This window comes from Sceloporus occidentalis, unplaced genomic scaffold (assembly GCF_023333645.1).
Source record: "Sceloporus occidentalis isolate IW3139 unplaced genomic scaffold, rSceOcc1.0.p SCAF_2, whole genome shotgun sequence".
Lineage (NCBI taxonomy): Eukaryota > Metazoa > Chordata > Lepidosauria > Squamata > Phrynosomatidae > Sceloporus > Sceloporus occidentalis.
The window spans coordinates 30,052,789-30,074,596 of NW_028316982.1; the positions used below are offsets into that span (position 1 = coordinate 30,052,789).

Below are 21,808 nucleotides of genomic sequence, written 5' to 3' on the forward strand. Positions count from 1 at the left end.
CTCATAGGATTTTCAGGGCAAGATTTATTCAGAGCAGCATTGCCATTGCCGCCTTATAAGGCTTAGAGGGTGTGACCCAAGATCACCCACTAGGTTTCTATGGATAAGGGGGGATTTGAACTCTGCTGTTTGAGAGTCCTAGTCCAACATTCAAACCACTGTTCTACACAGAAACTCTCTTGTATATCTACATATTTATAATATTTTAAAATCCTTTACAAATTATTATAGATTTATTGCATATTTCTTCTATATTTGCACTTTTGCCATTTTTATCTGTCTTAACTTTGCATTCCAACATTTCAGATATTCGTTTCATACTATTCACTGAAAATAAAGGTGGGAGCAAAAGGCTGCTGTGGCTGGCAGGTTAACAGGAATGTTGTTTGTATATTAAAATAAATACCAAGAACTACACCTGCTAATACCACAACATCCAGCAATATTGCACCTATCTGGGGATCTACTAACTCTAAGTATGAAAAGCCAACCAAGATATACCCAAAGCAGAAAGTCTTTGATTGCCATCTGCTGGTAGCAGTTTCTTTTATACAGCAACTTCTCTTTCAATCTGAAGATATCATATGAGGTGGAAAAGCAGGTTCAGCTGATGATTTCATCTATACATTTGCTAGAACCACTAAATTTGAATTAATTTAGATTTTATCTGTTTGTCTGTCAAATGACTAATTTGGTGTTCAGAGTGGATGAGATTATTAAGGGTGTGAATGAAACCATAACTGCTTTCTCAGTAAAATACCTTTAAGAATTGGATGGGCGGTATTTCGTAAGACCATGATACTTATAGTTTTGAAACTCAGTTGCATCACATCTTCTTCTCTCCATCTCCTTTTTATTGTTTGTTATATGCTCCTCTGGAATTCTACAATCTATAAACACCGGCATTCTACAATCTGTAATTTACCAGATTTTATTTTTTGTACAAAACCAAGGGACCTGCTGCAGCATTGCTGAAAATGAACTTGAAACTAGTTTATCCTCTTCTAACTATATGCATTGCCATAGTCTTCATCATAGTTTGGGTTCTCCAGACTACAGAGAGGAAACCCATGGTTTGTGAGACTCATCTCCAAGAGCTTCGCACGGAGGAGAAAACCCAGGCTAGCCACAGCCTGATATTTGATGATTTATCTCCAGCAGAGATTATACAAGTGAAGAGGTACTTACAACACAACATAGAGGTACCCTTGGTAGAGTCTCCTGAAGCCAAGCCATCTGACAACTGCATTTATTCTATCACCCTTCAGCTTCCCCCCAAAGCAGAGGTGCTGGAATTCCTGGATCACCGAGGAGCGAGACCTGCCAGACAAGCTCTAGTCATAGTCTTCTTTGGCAATCAGAAGGATCCAAACATCACTGAGTTTTTGGTGGGTCCTCTTCCAAATCCAACATACCACCAGGATGTCACAGTGGAGAAGTATGGAGAGAAGTTACCTTATTACAGAAGACCTTTATTACATAATGAATTTGAAGAAATCAATACGTTCTTGAAGAAGAAGGCATACCCTAAGGCTCCAAACTTTATGCACAATGTACTGGATTACAATGGAAGCAATTTTATGTATTCCCGTGCGATGCCACCAGGGTTCAAGTCAGGAGACCGCCTAATCTGGATTACTCACTTCCAAAATGTTTCTGGCTTTTATCTACATCCAGTTGGATTTGAGGTCCAACTGGATCTTAGTAGTCTGGATATTTCTCATTGGAATGTGAAAAAAATATTCTATAATGGGCAATACTTTGATGGCATGGAGGATATTGAAAGACAATTCAATGAAGGGTATGTTAAAATAGCCCAGGTCAAAAAAGCTCCTTTTGATGGGGGATACTCATCATTAAAGATGAGGGTGCCACCTGAGGGACCTGGCCCTCTGCACTATGAACCTCGTGGACCACGCTATAGAATCAAGAATAACCATGTTTTCTTCATGTCTTGGAGTTTTGCCTTTGGAATGGATGCTTTCCGGGGGCCACGTGTCTTTGACATCAGGTTTAAGGGTCAGAGGATAATTTATGAACTAAGTCTGCAAGATGCACTTGCTGTCTATGGTTCCAACAGTCCAGCATCAATGCTGACCAGATACATGGACATAAGCTATGGCCTTGGATATAGTGTATTCCCACTCACCCAGGGCGTGGATTGTCCTTACTTAGCTACTTATTTGGACAGACACTATTTTGTTGATACATCATTACCTGTTACCCACAAAAACTCAATCTGCATCTTTGAGCAGAATACTGAGGTGCCTGTGCGACGTCACTATGATAGGGCCCAGGTTCCATTTTATGGAGGGCTGGTAGATGCAGCTCTTGTATTTAGGTCCATAACCACAGTTAGTAATTATGACTATATGTGGGACTTTATTTTTCACCAAAATGGAGCTGTTGGTGTCAGAATCTATGCCAGTGGATACATTCAGTCAGCTTTTTTCTTTGATGATGCTGAAGATTTTGGCAACAGGGTTGAAGAGTGGGTGCTGGGGACAATTCACACCCACAGCATTCAATTCAAGGTGGATATGGACATTGGTGGTAAGTGCCCATTTCTACAGTATTTTTCCTGAAATTTGTCTAGTGGTAAATTGCTTGGAGATTGATTTTTGGGGAACCATGGGAAGATAGCATCAAGTTATTTTGAATTCCCTTATTAAAAGGTCATAGATTGAAATGTGAAGCAGGAGACAGAGTGAAAAGACATGAGTGAGCATGAGAGGCAAAGGCAAGAAGCTCTACTATTACTGAAAATGCAAAAGGTACTATTGTACTCCCAGTACTTTTCCATCTACAGAAAAGCTGATGCTCAGTTGAAGTAAAAGATCAATTTGAAAAAGGGCCAGACATTAAAAACAATAAAAATATATTCATAATTATGAATAAGAAGACCTTGTTGCTCAAGCAGAGTTGAACTTGACTATTATTTATTTATTTATCTAATAATAATAATAATAATAATAATAATAATGTTGACTATCTAGGAAGCCCTCTTGTGGTAGTGTGGTTTTGTTTGACTTCGAGTAATTTCTGACTTATTCCAACCCAGATCTGACCCTATCACAGGATTTTCTTGGCAAATTTCTTCAGATGCATTTGGCATTGCCATCCCCTGAGGCTGAAGACTCTGACTTGCCCAAGGTCACCCTTTGGGTTTTCAGGTTTGATCAGAGATTTGAACCCTGCTGTCCAGAGTCATAATCTAACATTCTAACCACTACACTACACCATTGTTGTATTGCTCTTCTTCTTCTTCTTCTTCTTCTTCTTCTTCTTCTTCTTCTTCTGTGCTTTCAAGTTATTTCTGACTTATGACCATCCTAAGGTGAACCTATGATGGAGTTTTCTTGGCAAGATTTGTTGAAATAAGCTTTGCCATCACCTTCCTCTGAAGCTAAAAGCTTGTGGCTTGTCCAAGGAAAATCTTGTTCTTTCAAATAGTGCTGGAGAAGTCTGGACACAGGGATGTACGATAAAATCCATGCTTAAAAGTTTTCATCCCACAACTAGGTTGGGAAGGAAGGATAGAAAAGTGCAGTATGATAATCTTCTATGCCACAATCACAAACATTCAGAAAAAGTCAGTAAATCATATGATGAATGTTTCTTCAAAGACAGTTCTTCTTTGTCCCACTAGAGGGTGGTAAAACTGTTTGGTATTTAAACGGCCACTGATTGTCAGCAAAGCTTGACTCTGTCTACACATTTCTGGATGACTCTTCACAGTGTGAATGCCTTGAGTGCCAGACAATAATGTAATGGCTTTGTCAGGGGAAAGGTGGATGCTTTCTCAGTACCACTGAAATGAATACAATAGCAAAGTTGGGAGCACAGCATGCTCTGGCTAAACTGAAATATATAAATAGCCAATTAAATACTTTGTTTGCTATGATCATCAAGATTTAAAGCAGCCTTGGGCAACTTCAGTGGATCTGGAACTGGGGGCCAATTTGAATCCTCCATCCCTCTGCAAGTCACACATGGGTGATCACAAGCAAGGATCCTGTATTTAAGAGGAAACATATTTTGTAAGGATGTAGAAGTTTTGGGTGCCAAGGATCCCCTGTAGTGTTGGTTGAGTACTGGGAGGTTGTATGTGCATATACGTTTGCATGTTTATACATAGAGAGATTGAGACTGAGAAAGAGAGAGATCTCATTACATTTCTCCCCTCCATCCACGTAGCTCAGCAATCAAGTCTCCAATTCCCTAGAAATCACCATAGATAAAATGGATACAAATTATCTCAGATGTTAGGAGACAGTTAAGGGAATTAGATTTTTTAAGCAGGTACCTTCCTGTGTGTAGGAGCTCTCCATGTGCAGAGAGGTATAGGTAAGACATAATATCCAATAGCTGTTAATCAGGTCAGCGGGGAGGTCATGCATGATTCTGTTAGTGTGGGTGACTAGCCTTGTTTTAATTTAATGTGTGGAAGGGTTTTGTGAAGACCATTTAAGTTTCTTCTGATCTGTACCTCAAGTTACATGATCTCGTTGGTTGTCATCTACCAAAAAGCACAAATAACGTAAGTTAAGACACCATTACACCATTTTGTGCTACTAGAAATTTTGGTTTAGTAAAAGTTATCCCAGCAGATGTGCAATGTATGAATAACCTGGCAACTTTTAAGAAACTGTTTTAGGATGTGCATGTGCTAAGCTCAGAGGCATGTTGTAGTTTGACAACTTGTCAAGAGTCACATTTTCATCTTCCATACCTTTGATATAGATCTTGCTTGTCAAATCACTAGGGGAAGGTGCTTGCTTTTTGTTTTAACTGCATGCAACTCCTTTGAGGAACATAAAATAAATGGCAACGACTGAGACAAGACTCCACCTTTTAAATTTCCTTGTGCATTAAGTTTTCCTCATCTCTCAAAACTCTTTGGCTTGGTTCCCAAATATGTTCAAGGAATGAAGATTCTGGGTATACTCTTCTTTTCAACTATGACTGCCAAAAGGTGTAGCTAGGTAGGAGTGCAAATGTCAGGTCTAAAAGTAGTGGGGGGGGGGGATGGGGGCACTACCACTCCCAGATAAGAATTCTATCCTCTCATGAAATTTTCCTTCCATCCCCAGATTTCTAACATTGCAATAACTTCACATTTTAGTTAAGCATTTAAAAATCCAGCTTTGGCCTCCAAAGAAAAGTGCCAGGCAGATGTATCATAGGAACGTGAGCACAGAAAGTATAAAAGTTTTAGCTGTAAATGTTTTTCAGTGTCTCATTCTCCTCAATGCTAGAACTGTGGAGACTGGAGGAAACTCTTGCTACTCTTGTAACTGCAGCTCTGTATCTGTGTGGGTTGTGGGACTTGTCTGAACAAGGTGAGATGGAGTACATGGTGGTCTCCTGAGAGCTGATCATCCCAAAGCAAGTATGGATCCCAAGTTAAATGTTGGTTTCCAAGCTTCCATTTGCATCCCATCCTAAATTGTTCAGGGGTACCCTTGACTCTCTGGGGTGGCTTTTCTTAGTTCACAGGTGGATGCAAGGGGAAAAGAGAAGATAGGAGACAGTCCTTTCATAAACTTCTTTACATTAACTTATCTTTGGATCCAAGACTTTATTTTATTATGTATGTATGTATTATTTTTTTTGCCACAGAGCAGTTTATGAAGCTCAATTCAAATCAAATATGATTTTTAAAGCAACAGTAATAAAATAACATGAAGATAAAATGAGCAGCAACTCAGCAGAATATCAAACTTTCAAATTTAATCAACTGCCTGAGTCTTAAAAATGCTGCATAACTCTGCAATCAGCACTTTACAAATTGGTACAGACATCAAGGAACCTGATCTGCAGATATGATAAAATCTGAGTTGTAAATCTCTCATCTTACAGTTTCATCTCTCAGCCACTACCCTATGGTAACTGGAGCTTAGAAAAGCTAACTTTTTTGGGGGGTCAATAATCCCCAGAATAGAACTAGTGTGGGGTAGTGATTTAAGCATTGACTACAACTCTGGAGACCATGGTTTGAATACCCACTTAGCCATGGAAACCGACTGGATGACCTTGGTCAATTTATGCTCTCAGAAGAAGGCAATGCTCAGAAGAAGGCAATGGCAAACCTGCTCTGAACAAATCTTGCAAAACCAAACAAACAAACAATCCTGTGATAGGATCGTCATAAGTGACAAATGACTTGAATGCACACAACAACAACAACAAATAATAATAATAATCCTCAGAATCTTCCAGTCAGCAGACACTTTCATGAAGATTTTTAAGGATCGCTGAAGGCTGATGACTAATTCTTTGGAAAATGACATGGTTAATGAAACCGCATACTCATAACAGAGGCTATATATGCCAGAATTTATGCATGCCTTAAAAATCTTGCCAGAGGTCAATAAGAAATGGAGATGCAATGGTTTTAAAAGGTAGCTATTTAAACTGATAAAAGTTAATTATGCTAAGTCTCTAGCTTTGTTTTGTTAAATCTTTCAAAACTTTTGTTCACCAGCATGTATTTTTGCCATCATATTGCAGGATTAAAGATCTATTTTAGTTCTGAGACCCTGAAAAAAAGTATTGCTATGTAGTGACAGTTGCAGCTCTATCACATTTTCTTTTAATTGTCCATATTCATTTTCAAATACGTCATATCTAATCCTGTGTTTGGTGTGCAGCTACTGTTGTGATATCCCCCCTCTCTTGCCCAATGTAGGTTCTTGGGACAACCATTTGTTTTTCTCAATGATTACCAGGGATGAGGAACAAAGGACACAGAAAGCAAAGTGGATTTGGATCAGGTGAAAGAACTGCAAAGGGAGATAATTCAGGCATGCAAAGCAGAGTTCACTTCTATTGAACAGCTTCCTGGCTTCAAAAGCAGAAATCAGTTCCATGCAGCTGCTTCTCAAGCATTTAATACCCTCTTGTCTCTGATTGGAGATAACTGTAGAAAGCTGCAAGAGGTTCTCCATGCATGCATTTTGTCAGATCAGTTTATTTAATTTTCCTCCCTGGGGTAGACAACCTGCTGCTTCCATATATTTTAGACTGTAGTTGCCAGAATCCATGAAAAATGTCCAAAACATCTGGAGGACATCAGGTTGCCTATTCCTGTAAGGTTTTGTTTTAATCTCAGTTTTTTTTAAAAATTTCTTGTAGATTTGCTGTATCTGTAATGGATACAGTGAGAAATTCAATATGTAATATTATTGACAGCAGGGCATATTTAATAAAGCTAAACCTATGTAAGCCTTTCTCATCATTGCATCTCTCTTTCTGGGAAAGTATCTAGGCAACTCAAAAATATTACTTCTCAGTAGAATTTTTTATGTATATTCCTTTCTAGGTGTGGAAAATTCCCTGATGAGCAATGACATGGCTTTTGAGACAGTGAAGGCCCCATGGAGCCCAGAGCACAAGATCAATCGAATGAAGATGGTAAGGAAGGTCCTGGATACTGAGGAAAAGGCTGCTTTCCGCCTTCATGACAATATGCCCAAGCACATATACTTTGCAGCGAACAGTGCAAATAAGTGGGGCCATGAACGTGGCTATCGGATCCAGATGATCAACTTTTCTGGAAAACACATGCCAGAAACAGATCGAATGGAACGAGCCATCAGCTGGGAAAGGTATGAAACTATTTTTTTTTAACTTTCTAATTTATTTATTTATTGAATTAACATTGGAAATCTAATTTACGGTCAAAACCAAGATAATATATAGTCAGAGAATATATTTAGAAAATAAAGAAACAAAGACAGGAACAAAGACATAAAGAGAAAAAAGAGGGGAAAAACAATACCATTGTAGTCAGGGGGAGGAAAGTGAGAGGAGGGTTGGTTGGGCAGAGATACAACAAGGGGGAGTGGAGGACCCAGGGGAAGTAGAGGTTGAGGAGGCAAGGCCCTTAGGAAGGGGCATAAAAAGTGAGAGAGAGGAGAGCGCGGGAAGGAGGAGCAAACGCGGAAGAACAGGGTGCGGAGAGTGAATGGTCAGGTGGCGTTAATCGATTCGGGATGCAATCAGACTCTGGTCAGAGAGTGCCTGTGGGGCAGGAAAGCTAGGAGGATAAAGGTGCGGTGCATTCATGGGGATTTAAAGGAATACGACTTGGTGTGGGTGGTGATTGAGGTAGAGTGAAGAAAAAGGAAGATGAGAGTGGGGATGGTGCCTATCTTGAAAGAAGAGGCTCTTTTAGGGAGGGATTGGACCCACTGGAGGTGGATGCTACAAGGCCCAGAAGCCCTAATGGGAGAGAGTTCAACTGATAGGGGCCTAGAAGTAGTGGGAGTTCAGAGGGAACAGGTAGTTGCATGGCAGCAAGATGACCCCTTGTTAAAGGAAGCCCTGCACCAGGCTCAGCTAGGGGGAGCTGGAGAGGGACCAAGATTTGAAATGAGAGGGGACTTGTTGTACTGGATACCACCAAAGGGTCCCCAAGAAACAATAGATGAACAGTTGGTAGTCCCAAAGCATTAAGGAGGGAGGTGATGCGCCTGGCTCATGATATTCCGATGGTGGGTCATTTGGGGGTGGATAAGATGATACAAAAGGTTATTCAGAGATGAGCCTGACCCTAAAGAAAATGTGGGAGATGCTAAGGATAAAGCCTTTTAAGACGTCAGTTTACCACCCACAGGCCAATGGGTTGGTGGAACGGTTTAACCAAACTCTAAAAGGAATGTTAAATTTTTTTATAACGGAACATCCCCAGTAGTGGCATTGAACTGCTATTATTTGCATTTAGAGAGGTTCTACAGTCACCCTAGGATTCTTGCCCTTTGAACTGGTGTACGAGCGCAAGCCATGGGGAATATTGGATATCCTTAAGGAGGGGTGGGAAGAAGAACCGCCGGCCTCGCTCCAAATGCGGCAACACTTAAGGGAGTTAGGAAAGGTAGCCAGGGAGAATTTAGCCAGGGCCCAGGACGAACAAAAGTGCCATTTTGATCAGAGGGTAAAAGAACAGACTCTGGAGGTGGGACAGAGAGTATTAGTACTCCTGCCATCCCATAAGGCTAAATTGTTTGCACAATGGCAAGGTCCCTTTGAGGTCATAAGGAGGGTAGGACCTGTGGACTACGAAATACAAATCGAAGGGGAAAGCCCTAAGTGGCAAATTTATCACATTAATCTTCTTAAGGTGTGGAGAGAGTGAGAAGCACTCTTTGGAGACATAGATGAAAACTCAGAGGAGGAAGAATGGATGTTAGGCCCCCAAATAGAGGAGACCACAGGAATGGCTGATATACCCATCCTTTCGTCTCTGAGTGATGAACAACAAGCTCAGGTGAGAAACCTACAGGTAGAGTTTAGAGATGTTTTCAATATCAAGCCAGGATGTACCGAGGTTATTTTACATCTGATTCACACCTATCCAAATACTTTGGTAAGAGTGCCCATTAGGCCCTGGCTGTGGAGGATGCAAGAGGTTATTAATCAGGAAGTAGAAGTGATGTTACAGTTAGGGATAATAGAGCCTTCTAGGAGCCTGTGGCGTAGTCAGGTGGTCTTGGTCCCTAAACCTGATGGTTCGGTAAGGTTTTGTATAGATTTCCATCAGTTGAACAAGATCTCGAAGTTTGACGCATACCCCATGCCTGGAGTTATAAACCTCTTGGAAAAGTTAGGACAAGCTACGTTCTTGTCTTCAATTGACTTAACAAAAGGATATTGGCAGATAAAGCTCAGACCAGAAGATAAGGAGAAGACAGCATTTGCCACTCCCAAGGGCTTATTTCAGTTTATCTGGATGCCCTTTGGGTTACATGGAGCCACAGCAACGTTCCAGAGACTAGTCGACTGGTTATAAAAGACTTAGGATTTTGGGTTATAAAAGACTTAGGTTGGGCGGAGAGACAACAAGGGGGAGTGGAGGACCCAGGGGAAGTAGAGGTTGAGGAGGCAAGGCCCTTAGGAAGGGGCATAAAAGGTGAGGGTGAGGAGAGCGCGGGAAGGAGGAACACGCATGGAAGCATGGGGCGTGGAGAGGCGGTTGGAATAGGGATAAGAAAGGTGACGAGGAGCCTTAGGAGAGAGGGCCTACCGGTGATGTGGCAGGGAAGACACGGATTGCTGTGCGTCGGGCCTCATCTGGAGGTAAAACTCAGGAACCTGCAGGAGGAAGGGGACTTTAGATACCCCGGGGAAGGGGACTGGCGCAAGAGAGAAGGAGGAACGTTAGAAGGGGAGTGGTGGGACCCGAAAGGCGAGCAGTGGGAACAGCATCCAGAGCCAATGGAACAAGAGAAGTCCGAGCTGGAGCTGCTTGAGAAGTGTTTTGGGCCAAGAGAAGAATTTGTGGAAGAGTCTCAGTGAAGGAACTAGAGACTGATGGGAACTGGGGTTTCACAGGTGTTTGATTGTTGTGTTTGTGAAGAAAGTTTAGTAAAGTTTGAAGCATTCTAGCAACATGTTCGTGAGTTTGTACATGAAGCTCAGCGTTTGGGACCCACGTGGAGCCAATATGTCCCAAGGAGTGCATGCCCCGCCCACAGCCATATAAAACACAATAGGGCTCTGACCTCCACAATCCTAAACGTAATGAAAAGATAAATGAACAAAAAATTATTCTACCATTACAGATCCAAATAAATAATCATATTAGAATTACTAATAACCATAGCAACAGTTTATGACATTGTCAGATTTCTAATTGCTCAAGAAGTTTAAAAGCAATGTCCAATCTTTCAAAAAGTCTTGCATTGGCTTATCCTATAAAACCCAGGTTAATTTTGCACTTTGGGCTAATTTAGCAACCTTAACAATCTATTCTTCCATTGTCAGGTCTTTAGTCCACTTCCTGGTTTGGGCAAACAATGTTCTTGTTGCTGTTATCATATATTGAAGAGGTAATTTATATTTATTATCCAGTTCTTTACCCACAATACTCAGGATAAACATTTCTGGTAACATTACAAAATCCACTTTAATAATTTTTTGAATTAACATACAAATCTTAGACCAATAATTTTTCACCTTCTTACAAGTCTACCATATATGAAAAAAGCAACTCTCCTTATCTTGACATCCCCCACATTAGTTTGAAACATTCTTGGACATTTTCAACAACTTCTTTGGGAATAGATACCATCTGTACAGCATCTTATACAAGTTTTCTTTTAAATTATTACACAAAATATATTTTATATCTTTGAACCACATTTTCGCCATTTAACCATTTCAACATTATGCCCAAACCTTTGGGTCCACCTTATGTACTCTTTTACAGGTTCATCCTCTGTCTCTAAATTCAAAAGGCACTTAGACCCTTCCTGGTCTACAGGAAATTCCTTAATAGTTATTTATCCTGCTTACAATACTACGGTGTAGTTTTTATTAATTGATGTTTCAGATTTATTTAGGAGATTATCACACAAGGTGCTAGTGATGGAATTGGAGTGGAATTACAACCTATGATTCCTCATGTTTTCCCATGACGCTGTCACTCATCCATTGCTGATCTATTGTCATACCATTATTATCGTGCAATTAATAGCCATCAATAACTGCCAATATCGCTACATTCATGCGATTGTGCAGGTGCGGATTGTTTTAGAGCTACAGTAGAATTATTGCAAAGCTGATGTAGTGTAACTGGGTGTGTCATGAACCCTTCTCCTTGCTTCAATTATGTCATGGATCTTCTGGTTTAATGAAGTAGAAGATGTCAGGGATGATGGCAGTTGTAGCTCTTCACCTCTGGCTCGAACTCACCACCTTGTTGCGCACCGACGCTGACCAGTTTTGGCCAGTGGATAAAGCTTTGCTCTAAAGCAGCAGAGTTACAGAGAATAGGCTGAAGACCCTGACAAACTCTCCAAGCCTTCTCACTCTTGCTTCCACAGAAGTCTTCCCACTTCTTCAGGATTCAGCTGGCTCTTGTATCTTCAGTCAAGACACCAGACAACTCAGTAGTCTTATATAAAAGATCTACTTTATTCTACTATATACAGCTCCAAACTATCCAACACAACAATACTCCTCACTACTCCAATACTACCCACAAAACACACTGGGATTCATAGTCATTATTATAGTTCTTGGATAATACCACCCACTCTTGTCAGTTTCCACCCAGTGGGCGTGTACATCCACTCTCATTGGTTCTCTTGTTTCTACCCAGTATTGATGATTTCATCATCTCAGCCTTGACCACTTAACAATTCTCAGGTGTGTTCAATTATCCACTTTACATTTCTGTCCTTGGCACTCAGGACTTGTTAATTGTATTATCTTTTACACCTGTGTGGCTCTTAATTTGCTTCTGCTGAGTCACCCTGACTCTCACATACAAGTTTTATTTCAATCACTGTATGTCCCATGTTGCTTTTTCCTTAACAGAAGAATGGTTTCATCACATGTGGTGAGGTGTTAATTTACTTATTCATGTAAACAGTTCTCTCAAAATGGTCTTCTATTTCACAACATCCAATGATGCAGGATAAAAGAATGTGTTGCTATCTAGAGAACCATCAATTCCAAAATTAAAACAACAGCAAAGAACTCAAGATTGCTGAATCACTCGAAATGTGTTGCCCAAAGTATCTCATGACTGCAGGTCTAATCTCATCACTGAGAGATTTCAAAAGAAAATAAATTTTAAAAATGCATGTACAGGGGAAAAGGGAGTAGAGGTTGGGGTCATGTGCATTGTGCAGAAAACAGAGGCTGGAAACACAAAACAAGGACTACAGTTTTTTGTGGGTTTTTCGGGTTATGTGGTAATGTTCTAGAAGAGTTTGTTCCTGATGTTTTGCTAGCTTCTGTGGCTGGCATCATCTCTGAAGTTGGTGAAATGTCAGGAACAAACTCTTCTAGAACATGGCCACATAGCCTGAAAAACCCACAAGAAACCATGAATGCCGGCCATGAAAGCCTTCGACTTCCCAAAACAAGGACTCTCATGTTATTGAAAGGTAATGTAGAAATAAGCATTTTAATAGTGTTATTGCTACTATTGTAAAGAAACTGCATGATGACAGTGCAAAAGCACCCACATGTGGTAATCTCCTTTGTTGTGTTGCATTCCATGATGGTATGGCTCCTTGTGATAGTTTTGCCCAAGAAGCAGGCCTATAGTTACCTTCTTGTAAATAAATTCAGTGAAAGGAATTGTACTATTTTTTTTTGAAGAAGTTTTCTTGGTCTGCTTTTGAGGTACAAGCTGGCTGTTACCAAGCGGAAGGAGAATGAACCATACAGCACCAGCATCTATAATCTGGTTGATCCATGGTCACCTTCAGTTGCCTTTGCTGACTTCATAAACAATGAAACCATTGTCAATCAGGTGAGTCACAAGGTTCCTAGTGGCTTGTTGGTAAACTTTATAGGCTGTCACCTAAAAATCACACTGGTATTAGGAAAGTGATGCTAATAGCTGGGCCTGGACCTCAGACTGGAAGTAGCTGCACAATACATCTATATCTCCATATTCCTTACGTATGGTCACCTATTTGAAGGTATACTAGTCTGTTTGAACAGCTCTTCAGTCTATGGATTCAGCCAGACCATCTCCAAGTAATAAGAGCTTCCAAGTCTTTTCATTTCGATAGTAGTCCACAGTCAAAGATTTGCACCCAGTGTCTTCTCTTAAAGCTGCCAAGTTTCCTTTCCTCTCTCCTTCCCTTGTGTCCTTCCTCCTCCCCTTCCCACTGATTACATTATTATTATTAACCTTTATTTATAAAGCGCTGTAAATTTACACAGCGCTGTACATACATTTTTTAGTCAGACGGTTCCCTGCCCTCAGGCTTACAATCTAAAAGACACGACACAAAAGGAGAAGGGAGTGGTGGTGGGGAATAGGATCAGGTCCAGCAGATCTTCTCCACCTCCGAGGCCTGGACCAAGGCAGATGGACTGGAGGAAGGGCTTGGCTTGTTGATGGATGGTTAAAAGGAGGCTTCCTGGGTCAGAGAGGGGCTCACCTCTGGGAATGCTTCTCTAAACAATATAGTCTTTAATTCAGTTTTGAAACTGGGTAGAGAAGTGATGAGGTGTGCATGTGGGGGAAGAAGGTTCCAGGAGTAAGGGGCAGCAAGCGAGAAGGGACGAATTTGGGAGGGGGCAGTGGTAGTCCTACACTGTGACAGGAGACCTTGACAAGAGCGGAGGGTGTGAGTAGGAATGTAAGGAGAAAGAAGGTCAGATAAGTAAGGAGGAGCCAATCCATGGAGGGCTTTGAAAGTCAATAACAAAAGCTTGTACCAGATGCGGAAGGGGAAGGGGAGCCAATAAAGGGAGGATAAAAGAGGTGAAACATGGTCAAAGCAGCGAGCAGATGTGACAATACGGGCTGAATACTGGACAGAGATTAAAGGATGGAGGTGTGAAAGAGGAAGCCCTGTCAAAAGGAGGTTACAATAATCTAGTCGTGAAACCACTAGGGCATGGACCAGAGTCTTGGCAGTAGAGATTGAGAGGAATGGACGGATCTTGGCAATGTTGTGGAGAAAGAATCTACAAGTCTTGGCGGTGGCCTGGATCTGGGGAATAAATGACAGAGAAGAGTCAAAAATGAAGCCAAGACTGCGGGCTTGATGAACCGGTTGAATAGAAGTGTCGTCGACAGAAACAGAAAAGGAATAATGAAGGGTGGGTTTAGGTGGAAAGACGAGAAGCTCAGTCTTAGACATGTTGAGCTTCAAGCGCTGAAGCCGCATCCACTGAGAGATGGCAGTCAGACAAGAAGAAACTTGCTGTTCAAGCCCCGTCGAAAGGTCAGGGGTGGAGAGATACAGCTGAGTGTCGTCGGCATACAGATGATAGGAGAAACCAAAAGAACTGATGAGTTTACCTAGAGACAGTGTGTATAGAGAGAACATAAGGGGACCCAAGACAGAGCCCTGGGGAACTCCAACAGATAGCGGAACAGAGGATGAAGTCTGACCACCCATGACCACGGCAAAAGATCTATCTGACAAGTAAGATTTAAACCAGTCAAGAGCAGAGTCGGAGAACCCAAGGTCAGAAAGTAAATCAAGCAGGAGACAGTGATCAACAGTGTCAAAGGCTGCAGACAAATCAAGAAGAATGAGAATAGAGTAGAGGCCGTTTGCCTTGGCCTGCAAGAGATCGTTTGAGATCTTGGTGAGGGCTGTCTCTGTAGAGTGCCATGGGCGGAAGCCAGACTGGAAAGGGTCCAGGATGGAGTTGGCTTCAAGAAATTTAATACAGCGAGAATAAATGACCCGTTCTAGGACCTTAGAAAGAAAAGGAAGAAGAGAAATTGGACGATAGCTAGACAAAGAAGAGGGGTCGAGAGAGGGTTTCTTCAGAATTGGGGAAACGAGAGCATGTTTGAAGTCAGAAGGGAAGGAACCCATAGAGAGAGAGAGATTAAAGATATAGAGGAGCGAGGGCAGAAGAGAAGGGGCTATAGAGATTAGGAGACGGGAGGGAATAGGATCAAGAGAACAGGTAGTAGGTTTGGAGGAATTTAGCAGCTTAGAGAGTTCATCCAGAGAAACAGGGAGAAACCCAGAGAGTTTATTAGTAGAAGGTACCAGAAGGTTAGTGGTAAGGGGCAAGTTGGGAGGAACTATTTCAGATCGAATAGTAGTGACTTTTGTGATGAAGTAGTTGGCGAAGTCAGTGGGGGAAAATGATGAGAAGGGGGAGAGGAAGGTTTTAGTAGTGTATTGAAGCAGGAGAACAAACGCTGCGGACGCCTCTCATTAACGCAGATCAGTGATTTAAAATAGTTCTGTTTTGCCATAGACAGAGCGCGTGAAAAAGATAAAAGGATGAATTTATAATGAATGAAATCGGCCAGTTCCCTAGACTTTTTCCAAAGATGTTCGGCTGCTCGAGAGCAGGACCGGAGGAACCTGATAGTGGGAGTGAGCCAGGGCTGAGGCCTAGTCATGGGGGAAGACACACATACAGATACAGGAGCAAAGCTGTCGAGAGTTGAAGAAAGAGTGGAATTAAATAAAGACATTGCTGAATCAGCAGAGTCCCCAAGATCAAGAGAAGAGAGAGATGAATTCAAAGTTTGACTGAGATGGTCAGAGTTAACAGACTGAAGGTTGCGGAAATGGCGCTGGACAGTACGATGAGGAGGTGGGATATAAGTAAGAGTAAAAGAAATTGAATGATGGTCAGACAATGGAAAATCAGATGCCAGGTAGTCGGAAATGATGCACTGTAATGTAACATCAAGTCTCATGCAACATTTCAGGACATGATTTTTAACAATTTCAATTGACCCTTTTTAAAATTCAGGCATTGTAGTAAAAGCTTTAGTAAAATTATACTTGGTTGACCTTCCTCATGGACTATAAAACACTGTGGAAAAAACTATCTGGGAGTGTATGTATGGGGGGGGGGGGGGAATGCCTTTAAGGGAAGACATGGAAAATGCAGGAAAGGTTAAGTCTGCTGATTTTCCCCATGCCAATTCATTCATACATTTGTTCACAATGGCTGGAATCCCTTATGGAAGTTATGTCTTTGTAAGTGGACTTACATAAACAAGGAATTAGAATTACACATTTTTGTAATGTCTGTATCCAGCAGAGGACTGCTTTTATGTTACTAGGGATCTAGGAGTCCTGTTTAATAATTTGAAACGATGTCATCTTGAGGATGGAACAAGTTTGTTTTCTGCAGCTCCAGAGAATAGGACCTGGAGCAATGGATTCAAGTTAAAGGAAAAGATATTGCACCTCAGCTTTAGGAAGAACATCCTCACAGTAGGAGCTGTTCGACAGTGGAATATGCCACTTTGGACAATGGTGGAGTCTCCTCCTTTAGAGGTTTTTAAACAGAGGCTGGATGGCCATCTGTTGGGAGTGCTTTGATTGTATCTTCCTGCATGGCAGGGGATTGGACTTGATGGACTTGTGCTCTCTTCCAACTCTATGATTTTACTATGTGGCAGAGTCAGCAAAATCACAGCTGTGCAATGGAACCTATGCACAATGGGGCCAATGCCCATCAGACACCAATGTGCATGAGTCCCATTGTGCATCAGACACCAATGCTCATTAAGTACTCTTGCTGTTGTCCTGATACACATCTTTGCAATTCACTAGCAGTGTTTCCTAGCATCTCTGCTACTTAGTTAATTATATGTTATATTAAATTATGTTAAGTAAAAAATGATATACGTAGAATTATAGAATACATTTTTATCCTTGTTTGTTGTAGGTCTCAAGATTTCTACTAAACATTATTTGAAACCAAATAAAAACACATTAAACACTTAAACCATCAAAATCAACACAATAATCAAAACCATCCAAATTATCACCATAATCAGACAAGATGTTTCTGCAGATGTATCCCTCACTGTCTACATTCTTTTATCTCAGCAAATGTGTCTTTACACTAAAATGAAAGACCAATGGTTATCAAAATTTGCTGGATTAATTTTTTCTACATGTTGCTTTGACTTTTAAGCAAAGCTGCCTTCTGTTATCATACATACAAAAATTCTACACCTGAAAATTACCACATGCTACTTTTAACAATCTTCTCTTCACACCAGGATCTGTATTGGGTTAAACATTACCCCATATTATCCAACCTTATCTAATATCCACTTCCCAGTAGGGGTCCTAATGCCAGCCACTGAAGGTACCTGTCCAGGTTGCTCATCCTTCTTGCTTGTTCTGCCTTGCTGCCTAAGAAAATGAAAAATGAAAAGGATGGGAGATAGCATTCTCTAATTTCACAATACAGAGGGAGCTCCTTGGTGCACAGTGGGTGGATTAAAGAGTTCCCCAGCTGTATCATTTTCTCCCACTCATCAGTCTGGGCTGGAATCCTGTACTCACTTTCCTGTGGCCAAGACGGACAGATTTATTTTCTGGATAGGATTTATTCTGGTGTAGCATGGTGTAGTGGTTTGAATGTTTGTCTACAACTCTGGAGACCAGGATCTGAGTCCCAGCTCGACCATGAAACTCACTGGATGGCCCTGGGGAAGTCACATGCTTTCATCTTCAGGGGAAAGCAATGGCAAACCTCCTCTGAACAAATCTTGCCAAGAAAGCCCTATGATTGATTCGCCTTAGGATTGCCATAAATCGGAAACAACTTTAAAGCACACAGCAACAACAAGAAGACATGTACAGCATAAGAATGTACTGGGAGTTTACTTCTATAATTATTAGATTATATTAAACCAGTTGGGGGACATCTTTGGTAACAAGAGGTTGTTATTCTTCAGCTGTCCTCAGCACTGCCCAGCATAGATAATGGTGATAGTCAAAGGAAGATGGAAGCTGAAATTTAATGACATATGGAGGGCCACGGGTTCTCCAACCCTGTATTGAGGTATAATTCAATATCTATTGCACCACACTTGCTCAGTTTAGCTAACTTCTCTCCTGCATCAGGCCTGAACATTGTTCTCTTACCAGGGCTTTTCCTTCTGGCGTAAATAACATTGTGTTTTGCATTTCCCTTTGCAAGGATTTGGTTGCCTGGATCACTACTGGCTTCCTACATATTCCACATGCTGAGGACATTCCTAACACTGCAACACTAGGGAATGAGCTTGGATTCCTTCTGAGACCCTACAACTATTTTGATGATGACCCCTCCATGTATTCTCCAGACAGCATTTTCTTCACCTGCCAGCAAGACCCCACTTCCTGTGCTATCAACCAACTTGCAAGTCTCCCAAAAACAGTTGCATGCCTGCCCAATCTCCCCATTTATGTTTATAAGGGCTTCCAAAACATGACCAAACTCTGAGGTCTGAGCTTTGGCTGGTGTGGGTGTGTTTTGAGTTGGAAGGGAGGGGATGAACATGCATGGCATAGATTGTAATGTATACTAAGCAAAGCTTAGTTTGAGTTTTTACTGTCCAATAGCTTTGAATCTCAATTCTTAAGCCTTGCTTTAACATTTTGCTTGTAATTTATAAATTGTAATTTCAGTAGTTCTTTTCTTGGGTCTCAGATATTCCAATCAGATTGTTCAGTTGCAATTGATTTTTTGCACCATTTATGTTCTTATTTGTCTTTCTCTACCTTTTTGAGATGTTAATGGGGGTACCTGCACTCCAGCAAGTAGGTCAAAGCAAGAGAAAGCAACTTCTAGCCTTTCAGATGTCATTGCATTCCTCCTCCTACCATGTCTCACCATTGGTTATACAGCCTAGGGTTGATGGGACTTACAACAATGGGGTGTCCACATGTTGCCCACCTTTGAGTTCAATAATTGTTACTTCTTTCCAAGGAATCTGGTGTACTGTTCTGTGAAGAGGATTAAGGGTCTTTTAATAAAAATAAATTCCTAGAATTTATTTGTGTATTATTTATTTGGGTTAGGGGTTGAAAAATGGGGCAGTCCTGACCTGTCTGTTAACCACTTTATCAGTCAATGTAGTTATATATTAACTATTAATTTGTGACTGAGTAAATTGAGTATGTGGTTAGTGTTGATATAGTTTGTTCTCCTGCTAAGGGGATGCTCATGAATCTGGGATTGTTAATGAAATTGAGAGTAAAGACAGATCTCAGGTGTAATAATAATAATAATAATAATAATAATTATTATTATTATTATTATTATTATTATTATTATTATTATGCATTTTTATTTTCATCCCGCCTCTCCCACAGGATTGAGGCTGCTTTCAACACAATAAAAGGCAGCAGATAACATTATAATTTCACATAACAATAATAATAGCAATAAAATTTCATCTAAAATTATTAAAACAATCAATCAGCGATAGAGAATGGGCATTCTGGGGTCATGCTATTTTCATCATTGTAAGAGTTAATCTGATTGGATTCGTACTTTGCACTTGTGCATCTTTTCAAATTGAATATTAGATTAGCCATTATACCTACATCTCCTGTCATGCTTTAAGTGGACTGTATCTCTCCATCACTAGTTAAATGTATATAAATGCAGAAAATGACATTGTAAAGAAATATTGGATTGTTTTCCTTGCATCATTCTTTCACTGTGTATTGTCACAGTGACACTTTATCTTTGGTCCTCCAGCTGCTGTCAACTTCAGCTGTCAGAATTCCTGACCATTGGCCATGATGGCTGAGGCTTCTGGGAGCTAGAATCAAAACATCTGGAGAACCAAATTTTGATAACCACTGGTCTTTTATTTAGAGACACTTATTTGCAGTGTTAAGAGACCTAGGGACACTCTGTCAGCACGGAAGAACTGCCACAGAAATGAATTGAGCACAGATTCTTAGTGAACAGGAACAAATCCTCTTTTTCCAGGTCTAGATAGTTGTGCTTGGGTTTTCTAGGCTACTGTTCACAGTGAGTAAAAGAGTGATCAAGACAAAAGAAAGAACTTATTTATACCACTTATACCATTCTATCTTGTCCAGATGAAAACATCAGCAAAGTTGGGGTAGTGGGGGTGGTGTATCTAGGTGGCCACTGCCAGAACTTCGAAAAGTTACTATTTTGGGTTACATGTCCAACAATACCCAATTTGCAAACAAAATGCTGAATAGAGGATTCTGGGAGTTGCAGCACCACAAACTAAGTAGAAGAAAAATTAATCACATATATTCTGTGATTATATGTGTTCCTACCAGATATGCTTATTTTGGGATCAACCTACACTATCACTGTAAAGTGATACTGGCCTGTTACAGACTGCCAAAATAAAGCTGCTTTGGATCTCTTTGGAGGTATGCTATTTAAATGATGCGTGGGTCCTAGAGTCCAGAGGTCGCGCCAAAGCCACACTCCACTCCTAAGCACTGGAGTGCAGCTTTGGTGCAGCTTCCGGATTCTTCAGATGCATGCATCATTTAAACAGCATACCTCCAAAGAGACCCGAAGCAGCTTTATTTTGGCAGTCTGTAACAGGCCACTGTAACTACACAGCAGAATTGATGCAGTTTGACACCACTTTAACTGCCATGGCTGAATGCTGTGGAAATCTGGGATTTGTAGTTTTGTGAGATATTTAGCCTTCTCTGTGAGACAGCTCTGGTTCCACAATAAACTAAAAATCTCATTATTCCATAAGATGGGTCGATGACAGTTAAAGCAGTGTCAAACTGCATTTATTCTGCAGTGTAGCAGCAGCCTGATTTACTGAGATGAAAACAGATTAATGCTCTTATTTGAGTTGTTGAGTTATTATAAACTTGTATTTTTAAAAACTTATAATGCATCAGTACCACCTCAGGCTCTCCTCCAAAGATGTTGGTGACACATATCTGTAGTATCAAATTGTAGATGATTTTATAAAAATGATTTTATAAAATTGGCTATGTTGAGTCCTGAATATTAATAGAAAGAGATATTTGGTTCCACAAGCCTTTTGATAGCAGCAGCAACTGTGCTCTGAATTGTAATAAGTTCTTAATGGCCTGTTACAGACAGCCAAAATAAAGCTACTTCGAGTCGCAGTGGAGGTATGGCGTTTCAATGATGCATGCGTCCTAAGAGTCCAGAAGTTGCACCAAAGCCACGCTCCAGACAGGAGTGTGGCTTTGATGTTGCTTCTGGACTCTTAGGACGCATGCATCATTGAAACGCCATACCTCCACTGCGACTCGAAGCAGCTTTATTTTGGCTGTCTGTAACAGGCCAAAGTTTCATCTAATGACAACTGCCTTAGCTTTCTCTCTCTGTATAGTGAGAGATCATAGAGTTTGGCCTGCTTGGAAGCCTAGCACTGCTTTCTAATAATGTGAAATGTGTGAAGATGGGTTGCAGTTGTTCAGCAAAAAGAGAAATGTATTTTACATACTCTGCAACTCTCTTAATTTGGTAGGGATAGTCCCAATTATTTTTCTCTCCTCCCACTTTCTCAGCTGCTTTAAAAATGTCCCAGATTCTCTCTCTTCCTCCCACTTTCTCTCTTTGTCCTTAG

The 21,808-nt window shown here is 40.8% G+C and overlaps 1 protein-coding gene across 1 annotated transcript; it reads left to right on the top strand.

Annotated features, from left to right (window-relative positions):
• The first annotated feature begins 977 nt into the window (after positions 1-977).
• Positions 978-18,690, top strand: LOC149318096 (amine oxidase [copper-containing] 3-like). The gene is made up of 4 exons (XM_089507713.1): positions 978-2,553; positions 7,325-7,610; positions 13,141-13,270; positions 18,406-18,690. The coding sequence occupies exons 1-4, from the start codon at positions 978-980 to the stop codon at positions 18,688-18,690; spliced, it is 2,277 nt and encodes a 758-aa protein (XP_089363839.1).
• Positions 18,691-21,808: the final 3,118 nt, after the last annotated feature.